The 15,496-nt window shown below is 44.2% G+C and overlaps 1 protein-coding gene across 1 annotated transcript in view; it reads left to right on the top strand.

Moving 5' to 3' along the window:
• vwa2 (von Willebrand factor A domain containing 2) overlaps positions 1-13,806 on the top strand; it is a gene marked incomplete at its 3' end in the record, with an annotated part of 58,990 nt that extends 45,184 nt beyond the window's left edge. Inside the window, 1 exon segment of the mRNA XM_062975694.1 lies at positions 13,612-13,806. Coding sequence (XP_062831764.1) covers positions 13,612-13,806 — 195 coding nt within the window.
• Positions 13,807-15,496: the final 1,690 nt, after the last annotated feature.

Raw genomic sequence — 15,496 nt, 5'->3', positions numbered from 1 at the left:
AAACCACAATAAAATTGACTCTATAAAACAGTACATTACAATGATCATAAAACTCATTTAAAAGCATAAAATGAAGGATTTTTTCGTGTCAGGAGCAACTTGAATCGCTTCTGGAGTGAGAGAATTGGCTGTCTGCAAGGACGTTGCCCAGGGGACGCTGGATGTTTTGATGTTTTACCATCCTTGTGGGAGGCTTCTCTCATGTCCTCGCATGGAGCTGGAGCTGATAGAGGGAGCTCATCCACACTCTCCCCGGGTGGGATTTGAACCTGGCAGTTTTCAGGTCAGCAACCCAAACTTCAAATCACTTGGTCCACTGCGCCATCAGGTGGCTCTGTGATGACTCATGGGCCTTGTAGTCCTGCTCATGACATTGTGATGCCTGATGAAGAAGAAAACTTGGGTTTTTTACCTTCCCAGTCAGAACTGGAATCTTCTCAGCAAGATCTTTCCCAGGCAGATCTGGGAACCTTGCACCTGCAAGAAAGTTGTGCCCCAGAAGTATGTCAAACAAACCCTGAGCCTACATCTCCTGTGTTCTCTCGCCATGAATTTTGTAAACAACAGAGAGGTTTGGAAGCAGCCTCGCGCAGGAGTGCTAGAATAACAGCTAAGAATTTAGCCAATTAAGCCTGCTTTTCGTGAGAATCTTTAAGGAGTCAAACATCTGGCCTCAGAGTTTAGCTTTCGTTTCTGGTTCCCAGAGAACTGCTTCGGCGGGAAAGTTAGACTCTATATAGGTGTTTTACCCGCGAAGTAACTTTGCGGAGTCAATTCGTCAGCCTCCGGAGCGAGTTGTGTCTGGACAGCGCGCTCCGTTTCAAGCCTCGTTCCTGCTCAAGCCTTGTCCTTGTTTCCAGCCTTCGCTCCTGTTTCCCAGCCTTTGTTTACCTACGGATCTTGCCTTGTTTCCCAGGACTAAACCTTGCCTTGTTTCACGGATTTTACCAAGTTATTCCACGGACCTTGTTCTTGTTCCTTGCTACCTTGTTCCACGATTCAAGCCTTGTTTCATGTATCAAGTTATTTCCTAGCCTTGTTCAAGTTCATGGACTAAAGGACCTTGCCATCTCCCCTCACTTTGCCTGGCAAAGTGAGTGTTTCGGTTATTGGATTACAACTTTGGACCTTAATATTTCATATTGGACATTGCTTTTTTGGACTAATTTTGACCTTTCCTGAAAGGTCTAATTCTGGACTATTTTCTACACTTGTTTTTATTAACTTTATATATTCCTTCAATAAAGATATTAGATAGATTCTGGCCTCTGTGTATGGTTATTGGTGCCTTGCAGCCTGGGTCCTGACAGTTTGACTCCGCCACCCTAAGCACCAATTAACCTCGGCCAGTATGTCTACCGGAGCCGGACCTGGACCGGGCGGCCAGCCGATTACCTACACCATCGACAAGGATGAGGTGGACCGAATCCGTGATAAGCTCAATGCACAGGATGGGGAAATAAAGGGTTTGAAGGAACGCGGAATCCGTCTTCCGGCCATGGCGTTGCCAACCAAGTTTACTGGAGAAGCTTCTAAGGTTCATGTTTTCCGTCGCCAATGTCAAGCTTATCTAGAGGCCCGTGCTGCCGAGTTTCCCCAAGAAGACATCAAAGTGGCGTGGGTCTACAGTCTTCTAGACGGGCCAGCGGCCAACTGGGCGACGGCACTGTTCGACCAAGCCTCTCCACACCTAAGATCAGCGCAACGCTTCTTGGACCACCTTAAGGAGACTTGGGGAATCGAGGACAATTTGGAGGCAGCCGGTCACAAACTCCGCCGCCTCTTCCAAGGAGACAGACCCATGTCTCAGTACATAGCCGAGTTCCGAGTGCTGGCCCACAACACCGGCTGGAATGATGTAGCCCTTAGAGGACAATTCCGGGAGGGTCTCAACATCGAAATGCTGGAGGAAATCTCCAAGGTGGATCCTCCCCAGACCCTCGAAGCACTCATTGATCAATGTTTACGGGCTGAAGTCATGATTGCCAACAGGAAACAGTGGGTTCGAGGCCAGAGCGGTAGAGCTGGGGCAAAACCCCCCGCTCCCGCCAGCGTTCAGCCACGTCCAGTGTGGAGACCCCCACCACCAACCCCATACCCCAGAGGAAGCGAGGAGGTACCGATGCAGTTGGGCAACGTGCGTCCCAGACTAGATGCCGCCGAGAAGGCCCGTCGTCAACGCTTAAACCTCTGTTGGTACTGCGGGAACGGGGGCCACTTCGCCAGGGAGTGCCCAGCCAAAGGGAAGCCCGCCGCCCGTCTTGCGGCGGCGTCCTCCACGGAGACGAAGGCGTCAGAGGCGGCTGGCACACAGCCGGCGGGGGAAGCCAACGACCGGGCGTAGAGAGGCTCGCCAACCCGGTCAAAAAACCCATTCAAGAGCCGCCAACCGGGGTCCTGTTCCTTCTAGTGGTCACCTTATGGTCAGCAAAAAAGGGACCCGTCATGATCCACGCCATGATAGACTCCGGAGCCACCAACAATTTCATTGATAGAGAGTATGCCGACTCTCTGGGATTACAATATCATGACTTCAAGAATGCCCGTGTGGTGCAAGCCATAGACGGCCGCCCCCTCAAGACGGGCCCCGTAAGCCAGTGGTCGGAACCCACCAGGATGTGGATAAGAGAACATATGGAAGAGATTTCCTTCTTTGTTACTGAGGTTCCCCATTTCCCTGTGATTTTGGGGATTCCATGGCTGACACTTCACGACCCAAGCATCTCCTGGTCCAACAGGGAGCTGCAGTTCGCTTCAAAGTACTGCCAAAACCATTGCCTCGTAGCCAAGGTCTGCCATACCACAGACACCGAGCCCATTATCACCTTGCCAAAGAAGTACTCCGAGTATTGGGATGTATTCAATGAAAAAGAAGCCGAGAGACTACCCCCACATAGACCTTATGACTGTGCCATTGACTTGGTGGAGGGGGCCCCGATCCCGCGAGGGCATCTCTACTCCCTGACTGAACCGGAGCAAGAAGCTCTCAGGGAGTTCATAGAGACAAACCTTCGCAAGGGATTCATCAGACCCTCTCAATCCCCAGCCGCCTCCCCGGTGATGTTTGTGAAAAAGAAGTCAGGAGACTTACGCTTGGTGGTGGACTATAGAGCATTGAACAATATCACAAAGCGAAACAGCTATCCCCTGCCTTTAATCTCGGACCTTCTAGACCGACTTCGAGGAGCCAAGGTCTACACCAAGCTGGATCTTCGGGGGGCTTATAATCTAGTTCGCATCAGAGAAGGGGACGAGTGGAAGACCGCCTTCCAGACTAAATTCGGATTATTTGAGTCCCGAGTTATGAATTATGGATTATGCGGAGCTCCCGCAACGTTCCAGCATTTTGTCAATGACATCTTTCAGGATTATCTAGATCGGTTCTTGATAATCTACCTCGACGATTTTTTGGTGTTTTCTAGATCACAATCAGAGCATGAGAACCACGTCAAAATGGTGTTACAACGATTGCGGGATCATGGGCTCTATGCCAAGCTGGAAAAATGCGCTTTTGATCTACAAGAGGTAGATTTCCTGGGGTACCGCATCTCGCCTCTAGGGCTCTCCATGGACCCGGCAAAGGTTTCAGCAGTATTGGAATGGCGGGCGCCAACCAACAAGAAAGAGGTGCAGCGTTTCTTGGGGTTCGCGAACTATTACCGCAAGTTCATTCCAGATTTTGCCCGCTGGTCTGACCCAATCACCAGCTGCATCCGTGGGAAACAGCCCTTCCGCTGGACAGATCAAGCAGAGAAAGGGTTCCAGCAACTAAAGAAATTATTCACGTCCCAGCCAATTCTTCAGCACCCAGATCCTGAAACCCTTTTTGTTGTGCAAGCAGACGCCTCTGATGTGGCAATTGGGGCTGTACTCCTACAACCGGTGGGAGATCACCTTCATCCTTGTGCCTTTTATTCCCGTCAACTAACAGCACCAGAGAGAAATTACACCATCTGGGAAAAGGAACTATTGGCCATAAAGGCAGCCTTTGAAACTTGGAGACATTGGCTAGAAGGGGCCAAATTTCCCATTGAAGTCCATACTGATCATCGGAATCTAGAGCATCTAAGAACCGCCCGCAAACTAAATCAGAGGCAACAACGTTGGGCTTTATTCTTTGAACGTTTTAACTTCCAGATTCATTATGTAACCCCAGCTCAAACCAAGCAAGCAGACGCCCTGTCACGTAAACCGGAATACGCTGCAGGACGCAAGGAGACCTTTGAATCCCAACTATTACAACCCGAGAACTTTGCCACGCTCACAGTGGGGAACACCAAATCCACTCTCATTGATTCAACTTCTCCTACTCTTGGACCCCTCTGTGCTCAAGAAATCAGGGCTAGTCAGCAAGCAGATGCCTGGGCGCAAGATCAACTCCGTCAAGGATTGCAATTTCCCTTCTCATTTAAGGATGGACTGCTTTGCTATAGAAATCATGTTTATATCCCACCAGGGCAGGGCAGGGAAAAAGCACTTCGTCTGTGTCATGACTGCAAGCCAGCAGGGCATTTCGGACTATTTAAAACCATGCATTTGATCCTAAGAGATTTCTGGTGGCCCAAGATCCGCAAGGATGTGGAAAAATATGTCAACACCTGCCCAGTATGCCAGCGCTCCAAGACAAGACGGGAGAAGCCCTCAGGGCTTCTACATCCCCTTCCTACTCCATCTCGCCCATGGGAAATAATCTCTGCGGATTTTATCACTGACCTACCACCTTCCTGTGGATTCACCACGATCCTAGTGGTGGTGGACCTTTTCACCAAGTTAGCCCATTTCATTCCCTGTGAAGGCCTTCCCACGGCCAAAGAGACGGCAGATCTATTCCTCCAACATGTTTTCAGATTACATGGATTGCCCAAGAGTCTGGTCACAGACCGTGGATCTCAATTCACCTCTCGTTTCTGGAAGGCACTACAAAAACTATTGGGCATAGACTCTCGTTTATCTTCAGCTCATCATCCTCAAACAGATGGGCAAACGGAGCGCACCAATGCCACTTTGGAACAGTACCTTCGCTGTTATGTAAACTACCAACAGGATAATTGGGCTTCCCTGTTACCACTGTCGGAGTTTGCCTACAACAATGGAGTTCAAGCTTCTACAAAAGAAACGCCGTTCTTTGCAAACTACGGCTTCCATCCACGTTTCTTTCCCCCTGTCATTGAAACTTCAGAAGTCCCCGCAGCAGAGGATTGGCTGCAGGAACTCACAGCGGTGCAACAACTTTTGCTCCAACAACTAGACCAAGCCAAGGAGGACTATAAACGTCACGCGGACAAACATCGCCAACCGGGCCCCGAAATCAAGGTAGGAGATCGGGTTTTTCTGTCCACTCGCTTTTTGCCCTCCCATCGCCCTTGCCGGAAGTTAGATGCCCGTTTCATTGGCCCCTATCCTGTGGTGGCGCAATTAAACCCCGTGACTTTCAAACTCCAACTTCCGCGTTCAATGCGCATTCACCCAGTGTTTCACCGCTCCCTGCTCCTTCCGGCGGATGGTGTGCGTCCTGATACAGACCAACCGGCCCCCCCTCCTGTTTTGATGAATGGGGAGGAGGAGTTCGAGGTTGAGGACATTTTGGATTCTCGCTTTCACCGCCGCCGCCTGCAATATCTCATTGACTGGGTGGGTTTTGGCCCTGAGGAACGCTCTTGGGAAGACGCCTCCACAGTCCATGCTCCTGATCTGACCCGTCGCTTTCATCAGACCTATCCTGCCAAGCCACGACCTCGCGCCTTGGGGAGAGAGTCCCAGTTTGGGAGGGGGCTTGAGGAGGGGGATAGTGTGATGACTCATGGGCCTTGTAGTCCTGCTCATGACATTGTGATGCCTGATGAAGAAGAAAACTTGGGTTTTTTACCTTCCCAGTCAGAACTGGAATCTTCTCAGCAAGATCTTTCCCAGGCAGATCTGGGAACCTTGCACCTGCAAGAAAGTTGTGCCCCAGAAGTATGTCAAACAAACCCTGAGCCTACATCTCCTGTGTTCTCTCGCCATGAATTTTGTAAACAACAGAGAGGTTTGGAAGCAGCCTCGCGCAGGAGTGCTAGAATAACAGCTAAGAATTTAGCCAATTAAGCCTGCTTTTCGTGAGAATCTTTAAGGAGTCAAACATCTGGCCTCAGAGTTTAGCTTTCGTTTCTGGTTCCCAGAGAACTGCTTCGGCGGGAAAGTTAGACTCTATATAGGTGTTTTACCCGCGAAGTAACTTTGCGGAGTCAATTCGTCAGCCTCTGGAGCGAGTTGTGTCTGGACAGCGCGCTCCGTTTCAAGCCTCGTTCCTGCTCAAGCCTTGTCCTTGTTTCCAGCCTTCGCTCCTGTTTCCCAGCCTTTGTTTACCTACGGATCTTGCCTTGTTTCCCAGGACTAAACCTTGCCTTGTTTCACGGATTTTACCAAGTTATTCCACGGACCTTGTTCTTGTTCCTTGCTACCTTGTTCCACGATTCAAGCCTTGTTTCAAGTATCAAGTTATTTCCTAGCCTTGTTCAAGTTCATGGACTAAAGGACCTTGCCATCTCCCCTCACTTTGCCTGGCAAAGTGAGTGTTTCGGTTATTGGATTACAACTTTGGACCTTAATATTTCATATTGGACATTGCTTTTTTGGACTAATTTTGACCTTTCCTGAAAGGTCTAATTCTGGACTATTTTCTACACTTGTTTTTATTAACTTTATATATTCCTTCAATAAAGATATTAGATAGATTCTGGCCTCTGTGTATGGTTATTGGTGCCTTGCAGCCTGGGTCCTGACAGGCTCCTATAAAATGAGTAAAGATATAGTAAAATGGAATGAACCACCAGGTTAATGGAGGGGGGTAATACTGAGGGGACATTTGAACTAAAGTGCAGTAATATAGTTATAAAATGCTGTGGGACAAACGACAAGATGGAAAAAAATTTAATCATTTGCAGGGGATGGGCATCTGGTTAATTATAAAGTGGGAACAGTGTGTGAGTAATATATTGATTTAATTTAGAACATGGGGACTGAGTTATTCAAATGCGCAGCAAAAAACCAAGTTTTTAACTGCTTTTTAAAAGATGCAAGGGTGGGACCCTGCCTGATCTCCCTAGGGAGGGAGTTCCAGATCCGGGGGCCCACAACCTATGGTACCTCAAGGTGAATCTGTCATGCGGTTTTCTTGGCAATATATGTTCTGAGGGATTTACCATTGTCTTCCTCTTTTATTCTCATTCTCATGGTATCACTCATATATTCCATGCTTGCTCCATCAATGTTTAACATTTACACAAATGATCAGCCACTGCCAGAAGGGACAAAGAGTTCCATCTATGCTGATGATTGTGCCATCAAGCAGGGAGCTTTGAAATGGTTCAACAGAAGCTCTCTGAAGCTTTAGGTGCTGTTACTGCTTATTACAGGGAAAACCAGCTGATTCCTAATCCATCTAAAACACAGGTGTGTGTTTTTCATCTTAAGACCAGATAAGCATCTCGAGCTCTGAGGATTACTTGGGAAGGAATCCCACTCGAGCAATGCAGCACACCAAAATACCTGGGGATCACAACCAGACACAGTGAAGACATCTGCCCTTGTGCTTTGCTACTCTGCTGCTGAATATGCATGTCCAGAGTGGAATATATCTCATCATGTTAAAACAGTGTATGTGGCTCTTAATGAGACATGCCGCAATATCACAGGATGTCTACACCCTACACCACTGGAAAAATTATACTGTATAACCAGTATTGCACCACCTATGTCGGGAAGTAGCAGCCTGAAATCAAAAGGACCAATGCATTGACATCTCTGGCCCATCCTTTGTTCAAATATCAGCCAGCAAGCCAACGCCGTAAATCAAGAAATAGCTTCCTAAGATCTACAGAGATGCTTGCAGGAACACCTCAACAAGCAAGAGTCTAAAGGTGGCAGATTAAAACCCGGAACCTCAATCAGTGGCTGATAACAGATGAGAGACTCCCTTCTGGGTGCACAGAAGACTGGGCGACTTGAAAGGCACTGAACAGACTGTGCTCTGGCACCACGAGATGCAGAGCTAGCCTTAAGAAATGGGGCTACAAAGTGGAGTGCATGACATGTGAGTGCAGAGAAGAACAAACTACAGACCACTTACTACAATGCAGTCTAAGCCCTGCCACATGCACAATGGAGGACCTTCTTACAGAGACACCAGAGGCACTCGAAACTTTGTGTGTGGTTTTTCTATACATTATAACTGTATTCTCAATTTGTTTCTGACACGATAAATAAATACTCATATATTCCTTCTGTCTCTCTTGTGACCAATCATGTATCACTGAAACCCGAGTTTCCTTGTATGCTTAGATTTCCAATGACTGTGTCACCATTTCCCTGTGGTTTTCACTCCCTGTTATTTGGTAGACTAACTCCCACTCTTTTGTTCTGTCATTGTTTGTAAAAATCAATATGTCCAATATAAGAGGGTGCCATACTAATTGTTTCTTGCTATAAACAGCAATGATAAAATAAAAGTGATATGGTTTTGAAACGAGTACCTATTGCTTAATGTTAAGTATTTTAGCAATGTAAGTAATTTATAATATGAGTGCTATCCCTTCACAAAAAATCCTAATATTTGTTAGTGTTATTTATATACATTTTTATTGATGCAGGTTTGCTTCCAGTTGTGAGCAAAGGCATACAGGTCTCAGATTCACATTGTTGTCTCACCAGTTGCACACTTTCCTATTACACAGTAGCATTTTTAATTTAACCATCTAGTTCTTGTACTCAATGTTCCATGTATCTTAAGTACACAGTTCCTCTGGGCAAAACATTAAACAAAGACAACTGGTCGTGACAGCCAAAATGAATTGCTAATACACTCAGCGGTCAGCTAGTAAGACCCAAGTGGATTTCCCAGAACCACACTTCATCATAAACACTAACATTTCACAAATGTTAAAGTGAAAGTGTGGGCGCAGAGATGAAATTACACCTGCAGTGGACTCTAGGTCTTTAGAAATCTTTGTAACACAGCTACACCCACACAAGAAAAGTGGGCAGGATGATGAATCTTGGCATATAGAACTAGTGACTCATTTCAGATGAAAATTTGAACTGTCTCCTTTGGAAATGTTTTTGTTTTTTTTAATGTTCAAGAGGTTCCCTTGGTTTCATCTATGGTGACTGACTGCTCCCACCTCCAGGTCATTCCATGACTTAGTATTAGCAAGAGATGAGTATGCATCCTATGCGAACTCACCCTGACAGTGAGGATTCAAATATCTTCTGGAGAAATAGACCAGCAAACCAAAGATATTTGGGTTGCCAGCAATGACATCTAGTGGCTCCCATATCAGTGGGGTAATGAATATATTCAGGAAATTAGAGGCCACCAGAGATCCTGAGCCTTGTCTTTACAATAGAGTGACACCTCAGATAATGCTTTCAAAGTTGGGGCTAAAACCCCAAAATAGATTCACCTCTCCACTGACACAGAGCTAGTAGCCACCACCGATGGCCAGAAACCATACCCTTTGTTTTATTTTGTTTCTTCTACCTTTCTGCCCCTGATCTTTTAATCCATTGCCTCCTCTATTTTGTATTTTCTTGGAGCATTCAGCTCATTAAAGACGAGCAAGAAAAAAGGCAAAGGAAAGGCTTGGAGGAAGGTAGCCAAAATAGCACTGTGGTCTGAGCTCTGGACTCTGTAGATCAGGACTCAAATCCTCACTCAGCCATGAAAATCCACTGGCCAACCCTGAGCAAGTCACACACACTCTGCCCCAGAATTCTTCACTTAATAATTGCTGTATGTTGGAAATAACTGGAAATACACAACAACAAGCAAAGTCTATCAACATTTGTGCTCCCTTCTCTATTGATATAGTGATGCAATTTAATGAATGCCAGCAGACTAGAGTGTTTTTGGAGCCCTGTACAGGCAGTTCCCGAGTTACAAACATTCAACTTACAAATGACTAATAATAGGGGTGAGACAACAGGAAGTGAGAGAAATCTACCTCTCGGAAGGGAAATTCACTTCTGGAAGAGTTATCATGGGGAAAAGGTGTTGGCAATAGCAACCTGTCACACTCCAAGGCAGAAATCCCTTTGACTGTAACAGCTCACCAACTGAATATACAACAAGCAGTTTATTGTGGAATATATATATAAAAACAACGCAGTAAAAGTAGCATAAAGTATAATCCAAAAGTTAGTCCATACAAATGTATTAAATGTTTCAATGAAAATTCATTATCCAATCTATAGAAACTTCCATGGAACAAGGCAGGCAAAAACAAGAAACAAAGCCAAACAAATCCATAGGCATGACTTGGATAAAGTAGTTCAAAAAGCACACATTAAATCCCAAGGAACAACTGGAACCCGGAATTATCCATGAAAACACAGAGCACTGAAAAGCAGGAATCTTGGAGGTTAGGCAAAAATTGCCTCGACTGAAAACGAAATCTAAAATCAGTCAATATAAGGCTCTTAATCAGAAATCGTGAGAAATTCATTCCTTTTGCCCTTGAAGGAAGCTATATCATTATAATTGTCTCTTTTTGTTGTTGTAAATGATCAGATCACCTGAGTCTTTCACAGACCTCCCTATCTTTCTTGTAAAATTGCCTTCTATTTGAGGTTAAAATCTCACTAACACCTAAATCAACAGCATCTGAGTCACTATCAAAATTTGGTGAAAGGTCTTCCATCCCTGGCCTCTCATCTGAACATCTTCTATCTGCTCAGGCCTCTCAACTAAAGACCCATTCCCTTCATGAACTTCAGGTTCAGGCATTACAGTGGGAACAGCAGGCTGACAAACAACACAACCTTCTAGAAGCCTCCTATACTAATTATTTGTTATGCATATAGAATCATAAAAGGTAAAGGTTTTCCCCTGACGTTAAGTGTAGTCATGTCTGACTCTGGGGGTTGGTGCTCATCTCCATTTCTAAGCCGGAGAGCCGGCGTTGTCCGTAGACACCTCCAAGGTCATGTGGCCGGTATGACTGCATGGAGCACCATTACCTTCCCACCGGAGCGGTACCTATTGATCTCCTCACATTTGCATGTTTTCGAACTGCTAGGTTGGCAGAAGCTGGAGCTAACAGCGGGCGCTCACTCTGCTCCCAGGATTTGAACCTGGGGTCTGCAAGTTCAGCAGCTCAGTGCTTTAACACACTTCACCACCGGGGCTCCATATAGAATCATAGAATAGTAGAGTTGGAAGAGATCTCATGGGCCATCCAGTCCAACCCCCTGCCAAGAAGCAGGAAATGGCATTCAAAGCACCCCCGACAGATGGCCATCCAGCCTCTGCTTAAAAACTTCCAAAGAAGGAGTTTCCACCACAGTCCAGGGGAGTTCCACTGCTGAACAGCTCTCACAGTAAGAAAGTTCTTCCTGATGTTCAGGGGAAATGATTGCTTACTATTCTGTATGTATATGATTTAATATGCAGTTTTCCCTTAACTCTATGTTGTTTGAGGTTGTGAGAAGGACTGTAGACTATGTGACCAGATCTGGGACTATTCAGACTGAGACTCCATTTTTAGAAGTTAGTACATTTTAGAAGTCAGTACAGTTCATTAAGTCAGCAGTATTAGTAAGCAGTTGGTAGTGTCAGTTTGCCGCAGTTAGTAGTCAGTCTTTTTTGAGTCAATGCTTAGTAATGTATTGACTGAAGAGAGTGTTAGTCTGTAAGCAACAAAAAAGAGACTAAAACAGAATGCTTTAGAGAACTTACTGTTTAAACTCTCAACCAATAAGAAATGTACCTGTCCGCTGAATACATGAAGTTTGTAAGTAAATCAACTATGTTACTTTTAACGAAGATTACTTATTTTTGGTCTCTTGAGAGCATGATTTAAAAGCAATATATTTTATGGGAGAGTATATGTTTTTGGGGCAACTGAAATAACACTTCTGAAGATCTGCTGTATATTTTGTGCATTGACATATCTTTGTTCCTAACAGTTCCTAACAGAAATAACCAGGTATATCAGTCTAGCAACTGAGAAGCCTAATTGCCTTGCATAAAAACTAGTGGATATTTACCACTAAGGAGAAGATTCACTCAAACAAGTATTTAACTATTCTTAGGAAGATCATACTTTACAAAAGGTTATGATTATTCCAAATAGTGTGAATAGCAATTAATCTCCAAAAGGGTCACGCTTCCAAAGGCTATGGAGATTCCTGGTCTTCCAAAAGGTTATGATCTCTAAAAGGTCATGCCTATCCAAAATAGGTGTCTCCACTGAAGCTTTCTGGCCAATCCTTGTTTCCACAACAAGCCAAATTTTTCAAAATCCAATTATCACAGGGGCAAAAAGAAAGGTGAAATCTACTGAACACTTGCACAGGGAGCAAAATAAACACCATGGGAAAGTTACACTTTAAAATATACCTGCTCCAGCTTACATTCAAATTCAACTTAAGAATAAACCCACAGAAACTATCTTGTTCATAACTTGGGGACTGCTTGTATATGGAAAGGCTAACAGGGAGGTAGAGCAATTCTGAACAGAAACATGGAGAATGGACATAGTTAATGCCTCCAGAGCCTTTTGCTTCATTTTGTGAGTTTCAAAGGGCTGTAATACATATTGTAAGGCTTAAGGATAGTAATCGCTTACTAGAGGTCTGATCTTTTTCAAACTTGATAATAAAAAAGGAAGAAAGGAGTGAAAACGGTCCATTGTTCTTAGTGGGTAAAGCAGGAGATGAATGAAAGCGAATTAGCGTTAAAAGAGGAGCATTTATTGCCTCAAAAAAGGCTCCCTTTTTATGTTTACCTCATTGGAAAATTATAATGTCTCTTCACATTGCATGGTAAAATGAAAGTAGCAGCAGGTTACAAGAGTGCACAGAATATAGTTCATCCTTCAATTATTTATTTACAAATACTCTCTCTCTCTGTGTATTTATCTATCTATATATATATCACTTTGTGCATAAATGAGGTTATGCATATACAGTAGAGTCTCACTTATCCAAGCTAAACGGGCCGGCAGAAGCTTGGATAAGCGAATATCTTGGATAATAAGGAGGGATTAAGGAAAAGCCTATTAAACATCAAATTAGGTTATAATTTTACAAATTAAGCACCAAAACATCTTGTTTTACAACAAATTTGACAGAAAAAGCAGTTTAATACGCAGTAATGTTATGTTGCAATTACTATATTTTCGAATTTAGCACCAAAATATCACGATATATTGAAAACATTGACTACAAAAATAGCTTGGATAATCCAGAAACTTGGATAAGCGAGGCTTGGATAAGTGAGACTCTACTGTATCACCAATATGTGCCTTCCCCAAACCGATGCCCTCTTGATCTGTTGAAGTAGAACACCCACCATTCCTTGGCAGTACAACTAATGGCCATGTGTCTGGGGATGATGGGAGTTGTAGACTGAGACAGCTGAAAGGCACCAGTGTGGGAATGATTGATGAAAGCGATTCTTCTTATTTGACAAAACACACCAAGGAAAATCTTTCTTTTTTCCAATGAAGGTCTTACATTACCTTTTCCTTTCCAATTAAATTATAGCCTAGCATTGTCCTTCAGAAAGAATGGAAATTATATCAGCCTTAGCAAAGCCGTCCTAATTCTTTCTTCTTTCCTTGTTCCCCATAGAGGTGGTAGAACAGAAACAGGACTTGCTCTGAAATACATCCTCCGGAAGGGATTCCATGGGAGCAGGAATTCAACAGTACCCAAAATCCTTATTATTCTTACTGACGGGAAATCTCAAGGCAATATAGCCGCACCTGCTAAGCAATTAAAAGAAATGGGAATTACTGTGTTTGTAGTGGGAGTCAGCTTCCCCAGGTAAGTTACCCTTTATAGCAGTGATTGCTAACCTTTTTTTGACCAGGGCCCACTTGACCAGGGACAACTTTGACTAGGGATCATTTGAACAGGGACCACTTTGACCAGGGATCACTTGAAAGGGATACTTTGACCAGGGACTACTTGACCGGGGACCACTTTGACCAAGGACCACTCTCCTCTCCAACATTAGTACCAAAAGGATTACGACTCAGTTTTTGGTCAACTTTAGATTTGGTTTGGTTATTTGGGGTGCTGATTCAGAAAACTGCATTGGCTAAACCACATCAGTGCTAGTTTCGGATACAGAACATAAGCCACCCGGTTTTTACCATCTGGTCGCCCACAGAAAATCATATTTAATAATCTAGAGCTGATGTGATCTATCCAATGTAATGGTCAGCTCTACGGAAAGGAGTGGAAATAAAATAAAATAAAGAGGAAGGAGGTTCACGGACTGGATTTTCATTCTTGCAGCTCACTGCTGGGCCGTGGCCCACAGGTTGAGAACCACTGCTTTAGAATGTGAAGAGATCAGAGTGTGGAAAATGTGGACTTTGGACATAACTCCCCAAATGCTCCAGCTAGAACAGCCACTTTTCCTCACTCTGAGAAAACCGCATGGCGTTCTTACTCCTGATTGACAGTGAACCATTGGCAACAGGAGAAAATACTTGCTCAGAAAATAAGACAGAAGTGAATTAATTAGGATGGAGATAAAGAGCAGAGGGATGGGATGGAAGAGATTGCCACTAGGTGGGAGTTCATTGTATTTTTAAGATGTATGCATTTTCTGTGACGGTGCAAATTAATCATACAACTAAGAGTACAGTTGGCCTTCTACATTTGTGGGTTTAGCTGTTGTAGATTTGATTATTCATTGATTTAATAAAAATGGACTTTATGGCCAAATTCCAGAAGAGATGGAAGGATCTAAAGATGTATTTCCTCAATTTAAAAAAAATGCAGTTTTTTAAAATATGCAGTGTTTTCTCTTTTGCAGGGGTGTTGCATTCTGCACCCAAGCGAATGTGGAGGATTGATTGTATGTATGTGTGAGTCAGGGAGGATATTCACGAGGGTGTTGTAGATGGGGATGCGAGGAGACCTTTTGTTAAACCAAATGTTCTCCAAACAGAAAATGATTTAAAGTTTTAAAACATTTTATAGAAAAGGATAGAAATGGCTGCTGTGCTAGTTGTGGTTCAGTTGCTACAGGACTTGCATGATATATGGATGGTACCAGGTTTAGTCCTATGCTGGATGAGAGAAGAATCCTGCTTGAAACTCCAAATGTATGATTTAAACAATATTTAACATCCTACCTTTTCTCAGTGCAAAAACCACAGCAGCTCACAAAATAAGTTAAAACAAAATAATGTTAAAAAGCAATTAATAAGACATATTAAAACTTTGTTTTTCATGTCAGGAACGACTTGAGAAACTGCAAGTCGCTTCTGGTGTGAAAGAATTGACCATCTGAAAAGACGTTGCCCAGGGGACGCTCAGATGTTTTACCATCCTGTGGGAGGCTTCACTCATGTCCCCGCATGGGAAGCTGGAGCTGACAGATGGGAGCTCACCCCACTCCCCGGATTTGAACTGCTGACCTTTTGGTCAGCAGTCCTGCCGGTACAAGGGTTTGATCCATTGCATACCCAGGGGTTATAACTAAGCACTGTGTAAAACA

The sequence above is a fragment of the Anolis carolinensis genome, chromosome 3 (assembly GCF_035594765.1).
Source record: "Anolis carolinensis isolate JA03-04 chromosome 3, rAnoCar3.1.pri, whole genome shotgun sequence".
Classification (NCBI taxonomy): domain Eukaryota; kingdom Metazoa; phylum Chordata; class Lepidosauria; order Squamata; family Dactyloidae; genus Anolis; species Anolis carolinensis.
Note: the sequence above shows the minus strand (reverse complement) of the source record. Positions and strands in the feature narration are given on the sequence as shown.